General features: G+C 44.2%; 1 protein-coding gene across 1 annotated transcript in view; it reads right to left on the reverse strand.

Moving 5' to 3' along the window:
- ankfn1a (ankyrin repeat and fibronectin type III domain containing 1a) overlaps positions 1-13,233 on the reverse strand; it is a 221,125-nt gene that overhangs the window by 130,168 nt on the left and 77,724 nt on the right. Inside the window, exon 6 of the mRNA XM_031835416.1 lies at positions 9,928-9,965. Within this exon, the coding sequence (XP_031691276.1) occupies positions 9,928-9,965 (38 nt within the window). The remainder of the gene's footprint in view (positions 1-9,927; positions 9,966-13,233) is intronic.

The following is a 13,233-nucleotide window of genomic DNA, read 5'->3' on the forward strand; positions in this document are numbered from 1 at the left end:
ACCCTGTTCAAAGGCACTTAAATATTTTGTCTTGCCCATTCACCCTCTAAATGAGACACACACAATCCATGTGTCAACTGTATCAAGGGTTAAAAATCCTTCATTAACCTGTCTCCTCCCCTTCATCTCCACTGATTGAAGTGGATTTAACAAGTGACATCAACAAGGGATTCACCTGGTCAGTCTGTCATGGAAAGAGCAGGTGCTCCTAATGTTAGGTACTTAATTGTTACACAGAAATGATTTGATATCAGCCTCCCGAGTGGCGCATTGGTCTAAAGCACTGCATAGCAGTGCTTGAGGCGTTACTACAGACCCGGGTTCGATCCCGGGCTGTGTCGCAGTGAGACCCATGAGGCGGTGCACAATTACCCTAGCGTCATACTGGGTTAGGAGAGGGTTTGTCCTCCCGGGATGTCCTTGTCCTGTTGTGCTCTAGCGACTCCTGAGGTGGGCTGGGCACAGTGCATGCTGACACGGTCACCAGGTGCAGCTGTTTCCTCTGATTGGTGAGGTTGGCTTCTGGGTTAAGCAAGCAGTGCGGCTTGGCAGGGTTGGGTTTCGGAGGATGTATGGCTCTCGATTACTACTTATCACAATTTGATATTGAGATTCTACAAATTTTGTAATGACTGTTAATATGATATCTGAGTGAGAATGACTAACAGCATCAATGAGGACCTCCTGGAGGTAGGGCACCTGGGCACGGGCCCTGCGAGCCCAGTTGGTATTCTACAAGTTAAGACAACTGGCTAGACGACCTACCAATCTAAAAAGTCTTAGCTAAAATGGCTACTTGAGTGACATAAGAGAAAATCTGCTGATGCACAACCACATTTTGAAATTGCACCTGATGTATTCTACTATTTTTACTCTCAATAGTAAGTTGAGACCCCTCCCTCTGTCTGTGTGTGTGTTTGATAAGGTGAGGATATGTATGATTGCATATTGGAATCCCACAGTGTGAATGCTTGATCACGACCCTGATGTTCCCTGAAGTACGCTTTGTCTGTATGTGTGTGGGTGGATGGATGGTGGATGGAATGACTACCATTGATTATCAGGAGACGTGCAAATAAAACACAAACACACAGAACACACACACACACACTTTATAAGCTAGGGAAAGGTGTTTGTTTAGCTTAAATGCATAGCTACGTTTTAAAAACCATGAGAACGCCAAAATACATTTACGTGTCATTTTCAATTAGGTTACCACTTTAAAAAGCAGCGTTCATCTAGGTCAGGGCTCTCCAACCCGGTTTCTGGAGCCCTACCGTCCTGTAGATTTTCGCTCTAACCCTACAGAAGAGTAGCTTAGAGTCAGTGACAGTAAATGTTCAAATTAACAAACTAAAACCACCTGGTCGCCATGACTGCAGGTCTGGCAATGAATCATCAGAGGGAGCGATATAAAAGAGAGCGAGAGAACAAACATGTTGAATGCTTGTGAGAAAAAGAGAGACAGGGTAGGGAATTTCGGCAATCACAAATTTCGGCGATCACTTCAGAATCTCAGAGTGGCTTTAGGTAATTTCAGAAAGAGGTTATAATGTAACATATATAGATCAGATATGGATCAACACTTTAATTATGCATCCAGACGCAACATGTAAAGTGTTGGTCCCATGTTTCATGAGCTTAAATAAAAGATCCCAGAAATGTTCCATCTGCACAAAAAGCTTATTTCTCTAAAGTTTGTTGCACAGATTTGTTTACTCCCCAGTAAATTATAATTTCTCCCTTGCCAAGATAATCCATCCACCTGACAGGTGTGGCATATCAAGAAGCAGATTAAACAATATGCTCATCACACAGGTGCAACTGGGGACAATAAAAGGTCTGTCACATGGAATTGACGCTGGAGAGACGAAGCAGGTACGGGGAGTAAAACATTTAATATATAACGGACATGAAACGAGACAGGAACAGCGAACAGGTAACACAAACAAAAAAACAATTGATGCAAAAGAGGGGAACAGAGCTTGGGATCTGACAAATATAGGGGAGGTAATAACAGGTGATGAGTGAGTCCAGGTGAGTCCAATATCGCTGATGCGCATGACGAGGGTAGGCAGGTGTGCGTAATGGATGATAGGACTGCATGATGCAGGGCAGCCTGGCACCCTTAAGCGCCAGGGGCGGAAGAGCGGGAGCAGACGTGCCACCCAGTGGGGTGCCACCCGGTGGCCCACCTGGGCGAACTGGGCGAGACATGGGCGCTGGGCAAGCCGGTTGGGGCGTGGAACCTCACGAGCCGGCTAAGGCATGGAAGCCCGACAATCCAGCTGAGGCAAGACGCCTGTCGACCCCGCTGCAGAGAGGGAGCCCGAAGATCCGGTGGAGTGTGACGTGGGATGGGAAGCTGCCCAGCCAACAGAGGCGAGGAACCTCTCGAGCCAGCCAGGGCATGAAAGCCTGACGGGCTGGCTTAGGCACCCCCGGTTCCATCGGCGGTGGAATCCACCCCGACGTCACCAACAAAACAAAAAAACGAACAAAATGACTCCTGGACCGGGCTGGGCGAACAAGATCTGACGATCCGGCTGTGGCCCAACGTGGGATGGGCGCCATCCGAGCCAACCGGGGCAAGGAAACCTCTCTAGCCAGCTAGGGCGTGGAAGCAGGGATGCCACAATATCTACCGTAACGCAGGTATCTCCCGATGCTTCATGTGTGGGCTTCTGCTTTCTGTCACAAGGAATTGACGCTGGAGAGACGAAGCAGGTACGGGGAGTAAAACATTTAATATATAACGGACATGGAACGAGACAGGAACAGCTTCAGCAAACAGGTAACACAAACCAAAAAACAATTAATGCAGAAGCGGGGAACAGTGGTGGGGAACTGACAAATATAAGGGAGGTAATAACAGGTGATGAGTGAGTCCAGGTGAGTCCAATATCGCTGATGTGCGTGACGAGGAAGGCAGGTGTGCGTGATGGATGATAGGAGTGCGTGAAGCAGGAGCAGACGTGACAAGGTCACTCCAAAATGTGCAGTTTAGGCACACAACACAATGACACAGATGTCTCAAGTTTGGAGGGAGCATGCAATTGGCATGCTGACTGCCGGAATGTCCACCAGAGCTGTTGCCAGATAATTGAATGTTAATCTCTGTACCATAAGCCACCCCCGACGTCATTTTAGAGAATTTGGCAGTATGTCAAACGGGCCACACAACCACAGACCATGTGTATGGTGTTGAGTGGGCGAGAGGTTTGCTGATGTCAACGTTGTGAACATAGTTCCCCATGGTGGCGGTGGGGTTATGGTACGGGCAGTGTCATGACTGACCACGAGAATCCAAATAGGTCAGATCAGGTTTGCAATGAATAACTTCAAATCAGACCCCAACTCACTCATAGAGGGGATCAACAACTCATGTCCTGTTGTAAATCAAGAGAGAAGATCCAGGCCTGTGATCTCCAAATTCATCAAAGGAATGTGCTTTGGTCAGAGAATAGTCACTAATGTCATTTTGTTTGATATTTTGTGATGTCGTTAAAAATGTTATAAAGGAAATACTGTAACTTTGAAAGTATGCCCACTAAATGGATAAAGTTTCCATACTATGGGTTGTGCATGGAATATGAAAATGATGAAAGTGTTTTTGTTAAGAGACGGATGTGATTTGAGACTTTATAAGAGATAATTTCCATAACATTGCACAGTGAGTAATCACCACCCCGGAGTGAGCTCAGAGAGCGTGCCAGCCTGCTGGAACCTCCCCTTTATAGCAACATATATGAATGATGGGTTACGTATTAACACATCAGACCAGAAAAGCGCGAAGCTGCAGCTGCGCGTTTAAAATGGTTTGAACTTTGAATCTCAACACGAGCTGGAGACGATAAACTCACCTCCCGCACAATCACTGGTACGGCTGATTAGCTGTCCTAAGTAAAGTATATTCTAAAGCTGATTTAAGTAGGACCATCCTGTTACTCTGCTCAAACCATCGTATTACGCCACTCTCATCACCCCACTGGGGAACTATCGATACGGCTGGCGAGCCTATCTTCAAAGAAGTATCTTCAAGAGCAAATGGAAGGAAAATCAACTTAGTAGTTCTGTTCAGGACTAAATGACAAATCCCTGGATACCGGACAACTATGAAGGACAACAGTAGAAGAGTTGTTGGGACCATTTCGGACAATCAAAACCTTACAAGCATGCTGCAAAAAGGCCCAACCCCCTTTCCAACCCCCTTTCCCTTTCCAAGGCGTAAAGGATCATTCCACAATTCCTGAAAGCTGAAAATGTCCCAGTTCTTCCATGGTCTGCATACTCACCAGACATTTCACCCATTGAGCAAGATTGGGATGCTCTGGATCAACATGTACGATAGTGTGTTCCAGTTTGCGCCAGTATTGAGTAATTTCGCACAGCCATTGAAGAGGAGTGGGACAATATTGCACAGGCCACAATTAACAGCCTGATCGACTATATACAAAAGAGATGTGTCGGGCTAGATGAGACAAATACTGACTGTTTTTTATCCCTGCTTTTCTTTTTAAAGGTATCTATGACTAACAATCAGTGCACACGGAAGGTTTTCAGACTCCTTGACTTTTTCCATCTTGGTATGTTACAGTCTTACTCTAAAATTGATTAAATCGTTTTTTCCTTCCTCAATCTACACACAATTCCCCATAATGACGAAGCAAAAACATTTATTTAGAAATTTTGGCAAATTGAAAAAAAGAATTAAAGAAAACATTTACATAAGTATTCAGACCCTTTACTAAATTTGTTGAAGCACCTTTGGGAGTGATTACAGCCTAGAGTCTTCTTGGGTATGACGCTATAAGCTTGGCACACCTGTATTTGGGGATTTCTCTTAATCTTCTCTGTAGATACTCTCAAGCTTGTCCGGTTGTATGGGGATCGTCGCTGCACGGCTGTTTTCAGGTCTCCCCAGAGATGTTCGGGCTCTGGCTGGGCCACTCAAGGACATTCAGAGACTTGTCGTAAAGCCCCTCCTGTGTTGTCGTGGCTGTATGCTAAGGGTTGTTGTCCTGTTGGAGGGGACCTTTGCCACAGTCTGAGGTCCTGAGCGCTCTGTAGCAGCTTTTCATCAAGGATCTCTCTGTACTTTGCTCTGTTCATCTTTCCCTCTATCCTGACTCATCTCTTAGTCCCTGCCGCTGAAAAACATCACCACAGCATGATGCTGCTACCACCATGCTTCACCATAGGGATGGTGCCAGGTTTCCTCCTGACGTGATGCTTGGCATTCAGGCCAAAGGGTTCAATCTTGGTTTCATCAGACCAGAAAATCTTGTTTCTCATGGTCAGAGTCCTTTATGTGTCTTTCGGCAAAGTCCAAGTGGGCTGTCATGCTCCTTTTACTGAGGAGTGGCTTCTGTCTGGCCACTCTACCATAAATACCTGAATGGTGGAGTGTTGCAGAGATGGTTGTCCTTCTGGAAGGTTCTCTCAACTCCACAGAAGAACTCTGGAGCTCTGCCAGAGTGACCATCGGGTTCTTGGTAACCTCCCTGACCAATGCCCTTCTCCCCCGATTGCTCAGTTTGGCCGGTCGGCCAGCTCTGAGAAGATTCTTGGTGGTTCCAAACTTCTTAAATTTAAAAATGATGGAGGCCACTGTGATCTTGGGGACCTTCAACATTGCAGAAATGTTTTGGTACCCTCCCCCAGATCTGTGCCTCGAAATAATCCTGTCTCAGAGCTCTGCGGTCAACTAATTCGACCTCGTGGCTTGGTTTTTTCTCTGACATGCACTGTCAACTGTGGGACCTTATATAAACAGGTGTGTGCATTTCCAAATCATGTCCAATCAATTTAAAATTGACCACAGGTGGACTCCAATCAAGTTGTGGAAAGATCTAAATGATGATCAATGGAAACAGGAGCACCTGAGCTCAATTTTGAGTCTCATAGCAAAGGGTCTGAATACTTATGTAAATAATGTTTTTGTTGTTTATTTTTAATACATTTGCAAAAATGTCAAAATCTGTTTTCGCCAATTGATTGATCGAAATCATAAAAAGGATATTTTTCTATATACTGTACAGACAGACCCTATTTTTGAATAAAATCACCTATATGTTGGCTACGGGGTCGTCTGATGCTTTAAGCACTGGGATTAAAAATGAAGACACACAAATTACTAAATAGGGAGTCAGAGATCAATAACCATACCAGAAGAAAAAAACCTGGATCTGACTTTCGGCAGATTCTTCCGTTACGCTCCTGAAGTTGCCGGTAATGGGTTACACCAGTGATTGGCAACCTTTTCCATTTGGAGTACCAAGTTATTGTGCCATTTCTACATGATCTGCGTGGCAGTTATGATTTTCATAGGCTCATTTTCGTGGAACAGTTTCATATCATTTATAAAAAAAGTCTTCATATCTCAAAATCAATGTGATTTGGTTAATCAATATTAAATTTAAATGAAGATTATACAAATCTAAAAGTAACTTCTATTGCTATTGCCAATATGTAAAGATAGCAAAGGCTATTTTAAGCTTAGGATTTAGGGTTAGAATTATGGTTAGGGTAAGAAGTTAGTGTTTAAGGATAGGGTTAGAATTAGAATTAGAATTAGAATTATGGTTAGGGTAAGGGGTTAGGGTTTAGGGTTTAGGGATAGGGTTATATTTAGAATTATGGTTAGGGTAAGGGGTTAGGTTTAGGTTAACGAGTTAAGTTTAGGGTTAGGGAAAATTGGATTTTGAATGGAAATCAATTTGAGGTCCCCATGAGGATAGAAGAACAAAACTGTGTATGTAGCCAGGCTGTCTGTTTGTGGGTGGTAGGATTGATCCAGTGTCCTAGCTTAGTAAAGCCCAGTAAATCCAGTGATCTGACGCACTAAAGCCTTCTGGCTGGCTGCAACGCACAGCTTCAGACATGTCAACAAGCACACGGATCAACACTCAATCACACACACTTTCACATAAACACACACATATCCCTCCTCTCTCCAGCTCCTTTTCTCAACTCCCATCATGATTAAGCATTCCTCTAGAGTCTAAACTCTACAAGCTTCGCAAACACTCTGGCCTACACAAAATGGACTGGCAGGTAAAAGACAGAGCGACAGAGAAAAGGTAATGTACTGTTACATCATCTCAACTCAGATAATCAAAAGAGAGCGAACAGCTACTGCAACATTGGCAGTCAAAGGGAGAGCAAAGTAGGCAAGTGTGTGTGTGTATGTGCATGACTGCATATTGTGCGTGTGATCGACTGATGTTCTACACACACAATGACTACATCATCTGTAGTGAGAGCCAGTGGGACCCGTGGAACTATTAAGAAGTGCCGTTTCTGGCTGTTGGTTGCCATGGTGACGAGCCCAATGGTATAAGAGTGGCAGCGTTCAGAAGAGATAGGCCAGGGGATATAGCTAATAAATAGGCAATCAGGTTGATTAGTTCCATCCTGGAGGGGTTTGCTCCATTTCACACTGTCTCTGGAATTAGAGGCTTTCACAATTCTGCTTTTAGTTGAGCAAGTGAGGGTCTTGTACATGATCGCTCATGTGCCACAAGAACAAGGGCGCACACACACACACACACCCTGTACTCCTCTGATAATGCCTTACAGAGGTCCATTGAGGGGTTTGAATAGAGACTTTGTAGAGGTAAGAAAGGGGACACAGCATACCCAACACACACCCTGGGTCTAAGTAGAGGCTTAGGAGAACACATAGAAGAGATGCATTACACAAGACTATAGCCCCTTCATACACACACTACAGACAGACCCAAACCCCTCCATTCATTCATCAATCACTAGAGCCCATTGGTATGTGTGGCAGACAGGAGAAAGCTCAATGGACTTCTATAGTGATTCCATTCAAAAGGCACTTCTTTAACCTATGGTAGCCTGGTGTAGGCAGAATAGGGTATGGGGTTGTGTGTGTTGAGTTGAGATGTTTTTTATTTTTTATTGTCACAATAAAAAGGTGCAATGAAATGTGTTGTTTTACAGGGGTCAGCCATGGTAGTATGGCGCCCCTTGCCCCTGGAGCATATTAGGGTTAAGTGCCTTGCTCAAGGGCACATTGCCAGATTTTTCACCTTGTTGGGTATTTGAACCAGCAACCTTTTTGTTTACTGGCTCAATGCTCTAACCGCTAGGCTAGAGTACATGACGTCCTAGAGTACTTGAGCTTTTTCTTGTTGACCTGGGGTTAAAGGTTAAGGTTAGGGTGGTTAAGATCAACATTAGAGGTTAGAAAGTGCTGTAGACTACATTCTCGCCAGAACATCATGACAACCATGTATTGGCAGAACACACAGATGGGTTGTGTGTGTGTGTGTGTGTGTGTGTGTGTGTGTGTGTGTGTGTGTGTGTGTGTGTGTGTGTGTGTCTGTGTGTGTGTGTATGTGTCACTCTCTCTCTCTCTCTCCTCTACCCATCTCTGTGAAATCTGGAGTCAGCTACAGTATGTTGAGATGCATTCATTCCTCACCTCTCAGAGCATGTGTGGAGTGTGTGTGTGTGTAGCGTGTGTGTTGAGCGTGTCCTTTCCACATCAGTACACGTGTGAGATGTGTATAAAGGCCAGAACAACCCATTTATGTGGTTGTATTGTATTGTTGTATATTTCAGTTATGTAATGTATTGATTGTTGCTGCCTTCTTGGCCAGGTCTCCCTTGAAAAAGAGACTGGGTCTCAATGGACTTTTCCTGGTTAAATAAAGATTTAATTTTTAAAAAACGTTTCCACACCTCTGACATGAACATGTGTGTGTGTTTGTGTGTGTGCCTGTGCGTGCGTGCGTGTTTGTGTGTGCATGCTTGTAGGTGGTTGTTTTGGACTGTCATGACTGAAGTATTGTCTATTTCAGACGTACTAATATCAGGTGATTTGAATGTCTGGTCACCTATTGTTTGACTGTCTTCTGCCCAATGCTGATCTTTTGCCCAATTATTGTTGCAGTATTAGGACAGTATGGTTGCACAAGTGCACACAGACACGCCCCCCTCCCCCCAACTATGGGTCCCAGATCCAAGGACACTGATAATACGCACATGAATCTCCATGGCTATGGAAGCCCTTGGGCATCACAACACAGTATAATAATATTCCATCAACATGACCCAGGTAAAGGCCACTAAGCTGCCAAGGCCACTGCTATCCAGCTTAAACTATACAGTAAGTGCTGTTGGATTGGCTAATTAACTAGCAAATGCCAAAGCTGTAAATGTGCAGTGTAATACTAATCAATGTAGTGCAATGAACAAAATAGCAATTATAGTTACTGGGAATTAAGTAAAATATGCAAAAGACTAAAAATAATATTATACTGAGCAATTCACTATCCACAACAGGTTGGTCGCATCATGTTATCCAATCAAGATATCTCTTACACACTCTCCATCAGAGAGCCCCTATTGGCTCAGAGCAGTGAGCCCGAAAGGTCTTAGAATAGGTTCATTATTGCTAGAACGTGGCTTAAGCTATTTATTAATTCTTATAAAATATTGTACACTCTGCAGTGGGGACATAGAGAAAAGGTGAGCGGAGGATAAACTAGAAACAAATTAGCTGAAAGCTAATGCTTTGAATGAAGAGATTTGTTAATAAACTTGTTGAGCTGCAGACTATTTACAAAAATAACTGATTGGATTTATATACTGCTTTTCCAGATGCACAAAGTGCTTAGAACGGGGGTAAAATAGACAACTATAATCAACTCCTGATTTTTCTTTACAAATCTCTCTACTGTAATTACCAGAGACTGCTCTGATAATGACATGCAAAGTCTGCGTCCAAAATAGCACCCCATTACCTTTATAGTGGACTACCTTTGACCATGACTATATGGTCAGAAGTAGTGCACTATGTAGGGAAAAGGGTGCCATTTGGGACAAATCCTCTATCTGCAATCCCAATTGTGCAGCTGCCAGAAAGCGAGACACAAGAAACAAGAGGACACTTACTTCTTCCTGGTCTCGTATCTGCCTGTTGATCCAAGACTCTGTAGAGGATGAAAAGAGAATATCATAATTGTGTATGTTTGAGCACGGAGCTACGAATGCATAATACAACATCAATTCATGGGAAATTCCATTCTACATAAATTGTCTCAGTAAAGTGGATCAATATTTAGCCAATAGTGCCCCCACCCTTCAGTTCCCTTAGTTTTCCTGGAAAGACCAGATGTAAAGGCTACGTGGTAAAGGTTAAATAGTAAAACAGTATGCATCTCACTGAACTAAAACTGTGTTGGAAAAGCAGGACATATGTGGACAACTTCTGCAGAGAATGGACGAATTAAGAAAAAGAGGAGTTGATTGATTGGAAAAGGATTCACTGAGTACAAACCAGGGGATAACACGGTCAAGCAAATCCCCTTGTTTCCAACGTGGTCCCATGATGTGAAACGTAGGATGTAGATATTATTCTCTTCAGATGACCTTCATACAATATTAACTGGTTTTACACTACGTGGCCAAAAGTATGTGCTCACCAAACATCTCATTCCAATATCATGGGCATTAATATGGAGTTGGCCCCTACTTTTCTGGGTAGGCTTTCCACTATCTGTTGGAACACCGATGCGGGGACTTGCTTCCATTCAGCCACTAGAGCATCAGTGAGGTCGGGCACTGATGTTGGGCTATTAGGAATGGATCGCAGTCAGCGTTCCAATTCATCCCAAAGGCGTTCGATGGGGCTGAGGTCAGGGCTCTGTGCAGGCCAGTCAAGTTCTTCTATAAACCATTTCTGTATGGACCTCGCTTTGTGCACGGGGGAATTGTCATGCTGAAACAGGAAAGGGCCTTCCGCAAACTGTTGCAACAAAGTTGGAAGCACAGAATCGTCTACAATGTCATTGTATGCTGTAGCGTTAAGATTTCTCTTCACTGGAACGAAGGGGCCTAGACCGAATCATGAAAAACATTCTCAGACCATTATTCCACTGAACTTTACAGTTGGCCTATGCATTCAGGCATGTAGCGTTCTCCTGTCATCTGCCAAACCCAGATTAGTTTGTCAGACTGCTAGATGGTCTAGTGTGATTCATCACTCCAGAGAATCCAATGGTGGCGAGCTTTACATCACTCCAGCTGACGCTTGGCAATGCGCATGGTGATATTAGGCTTGTGTGGCCATGGAAACCCATTTCATTAAGCTCCCGACAAACAGTTAATGTGCTGACGTTGCTCCAGAGGCAGTTTGGAACTCAGTAGTGAGTGTTGCAACCAAGGACAGACTATTTTTACGCACTACACGCTTCAGCACCTATGAGCTGCTTAGCGGTTGTTGCTCCTAAACGTTTCCACTTCACAATAAGAGCACCGATAATTGACCGGGCAGCTCTAGAAGAGCAAAAATTTGTCAAACTGACTTGTTGGAAAGGTGGCATCCTATGACAATGCCATGTTGAAAGTCACAAGATCTTCAGTAAGGCCATTCTACTGCCAATGTTTGTCTATAGAGATTGCATGGCGGAGTGCTCGATTTTATACCTGTCAGAAACGGGGGTGGGTGAAATAGCCAAATCCATTATTTTGAAGGGGTGTCCACACGCTTTTATATATACAGTGCATTCATAAAGTATTCAGACCCCTTTCCATTTTCCACATTTTGTTATGTTACAGCCTTATTCTCATCAATCTACACACAATACCTCATAATGACAAATTGAAAACAGGTCTTCGAAATAAATAAAAACAATTCTAAACAGAAATACCTTATTTGCTTATGTGCTTCTCCACCTGCATTGCTTGCTGTTTGGGGTTTTAGGCTGGGTTTCTGTACAGCACTTTGAGATATCAGCTGATGTACGAAGGGCTATATAAATAAATTTGATTTGATTTGATTTGATTTGATTTACTTAAGTATTCAAACCCTTCGCTATGAGACACGAAATTGAGCTCAGGTGCATCCTGTTTCCATTGATCAGAGTCCAGCTGTGGTTAAATTCAATTGAACGGACATGATTTGGAAAGGTCCCACAGTTGACAGTGCATGTCAGAGCAAAAACCAAGTTAGGAGGTCAAATTAATTGTCCGTAGAGCTCTGAGACAGGATTGTGTCGGGGCACAGATCTGGGGGAGGGTACCAAAACATTTCTGCAGCATTGAAGGTCCCCAAGAACACAGTGGCCTCCATCATTCTTAAATGGAAGAAGTTTGGAACCACCAAGACTTTTCCTAGAGCTGGACGCCCAGCCAAACTGAGCAATCGCGGGAGAAGGGCCTCGGTCATGGAGGTGAACAAGAACCCAATGGTCACTCTGACAGAGCTCCAGAGTTCCTCTGTGGAGATGGGAGAACCTTCCAGAAGGACAACCATCTCTGCAGCACTCCACCAAATCAGGCCTTTATGGTAGAGTGGCCAGACAGAAGCCACTCCTCAGTAAAAGGAGCATGACAGCCCACATGGCGTTTTCCAAAAGGCACCTAAAGGTCTGATGAAACCAAGATTGAACTCTTTGTCCTCAAATGTCAAATGTCAAGTCTGGAGGAATCCTGGCACCATCCCTACGGTGAAGCATGGTGATGGCAGCATTATGCTGTGGGGATGTTTTTCAGCGGCAGGGACTGGGAGACTAGTCAGGATCGAGGGAAAGATGAACGGAGAAAAGTACAGAGAGATCCTGTCACGACATCCGCTGAAGTCAGTTCCTCTCATTACATTTCCCTCATTACTTGTCGTGTATTTAACCCTCTGTTCCCCCATGTCTGTGTGTGTAATTGTTTATTGTCAGGTTGGCACTCTTCCTGCTGGTTTGCGCCGGGTTATATTTTACACCTGTGCTTTTTGACAGCCTGTACTTTGTACTTTGTTATTTTGTACTTAGTGCTGCCTCACTTGTTCTGAGGGCATTTGTTTTGTGACGCGGTTGTGTTCTATTCATTTATTGCCTCAGTAAAGTGCCTTGTCCACTCATCTCTGCTCTCCTGCGCCTGACTTCCTATGCACCAGCTACACTCACACCTTGACAGATCATTGATGAAAACCTGCTCCAGAGCGCTCAGGACCTCAGACTGGGGTAAAGGTTCACCTTCCTACAGGTCAACGACCCTTAGCACCCAGCCAAAACAACGTGAGTGGCCCAGGCAGAGCCCGGTCTTGAAATCGATCGAACATCTCTAGAGAGAGCTGAAAACAGCTGTGCAGTGACGCTCCCCATCCAACCTGACAGAGATTGAGAGGATCTACAGAGAAGAATAGGAGAAACTCCCCAAATACAGGTGTGCCAAGCTTGTAGCATCATAACCAAGAAGACCCGATGC

This window comes from Oncorhynchus kisutch, linkage group LG11, assembly GCF_002021735.2.
Source record: "Oncorhynchus kisutch isolate 150728-3 linkage group LG11, Okis_V2, whole genome shotgun sequence".
In the NCBI taxonomy this organism is placed as follows: Eukaryota; Metazoa; Chordata; class Actinopteri; order Salmoniformes; family Salmonidae; genus Oncorhynchus; species Oncorhynchus kisutch.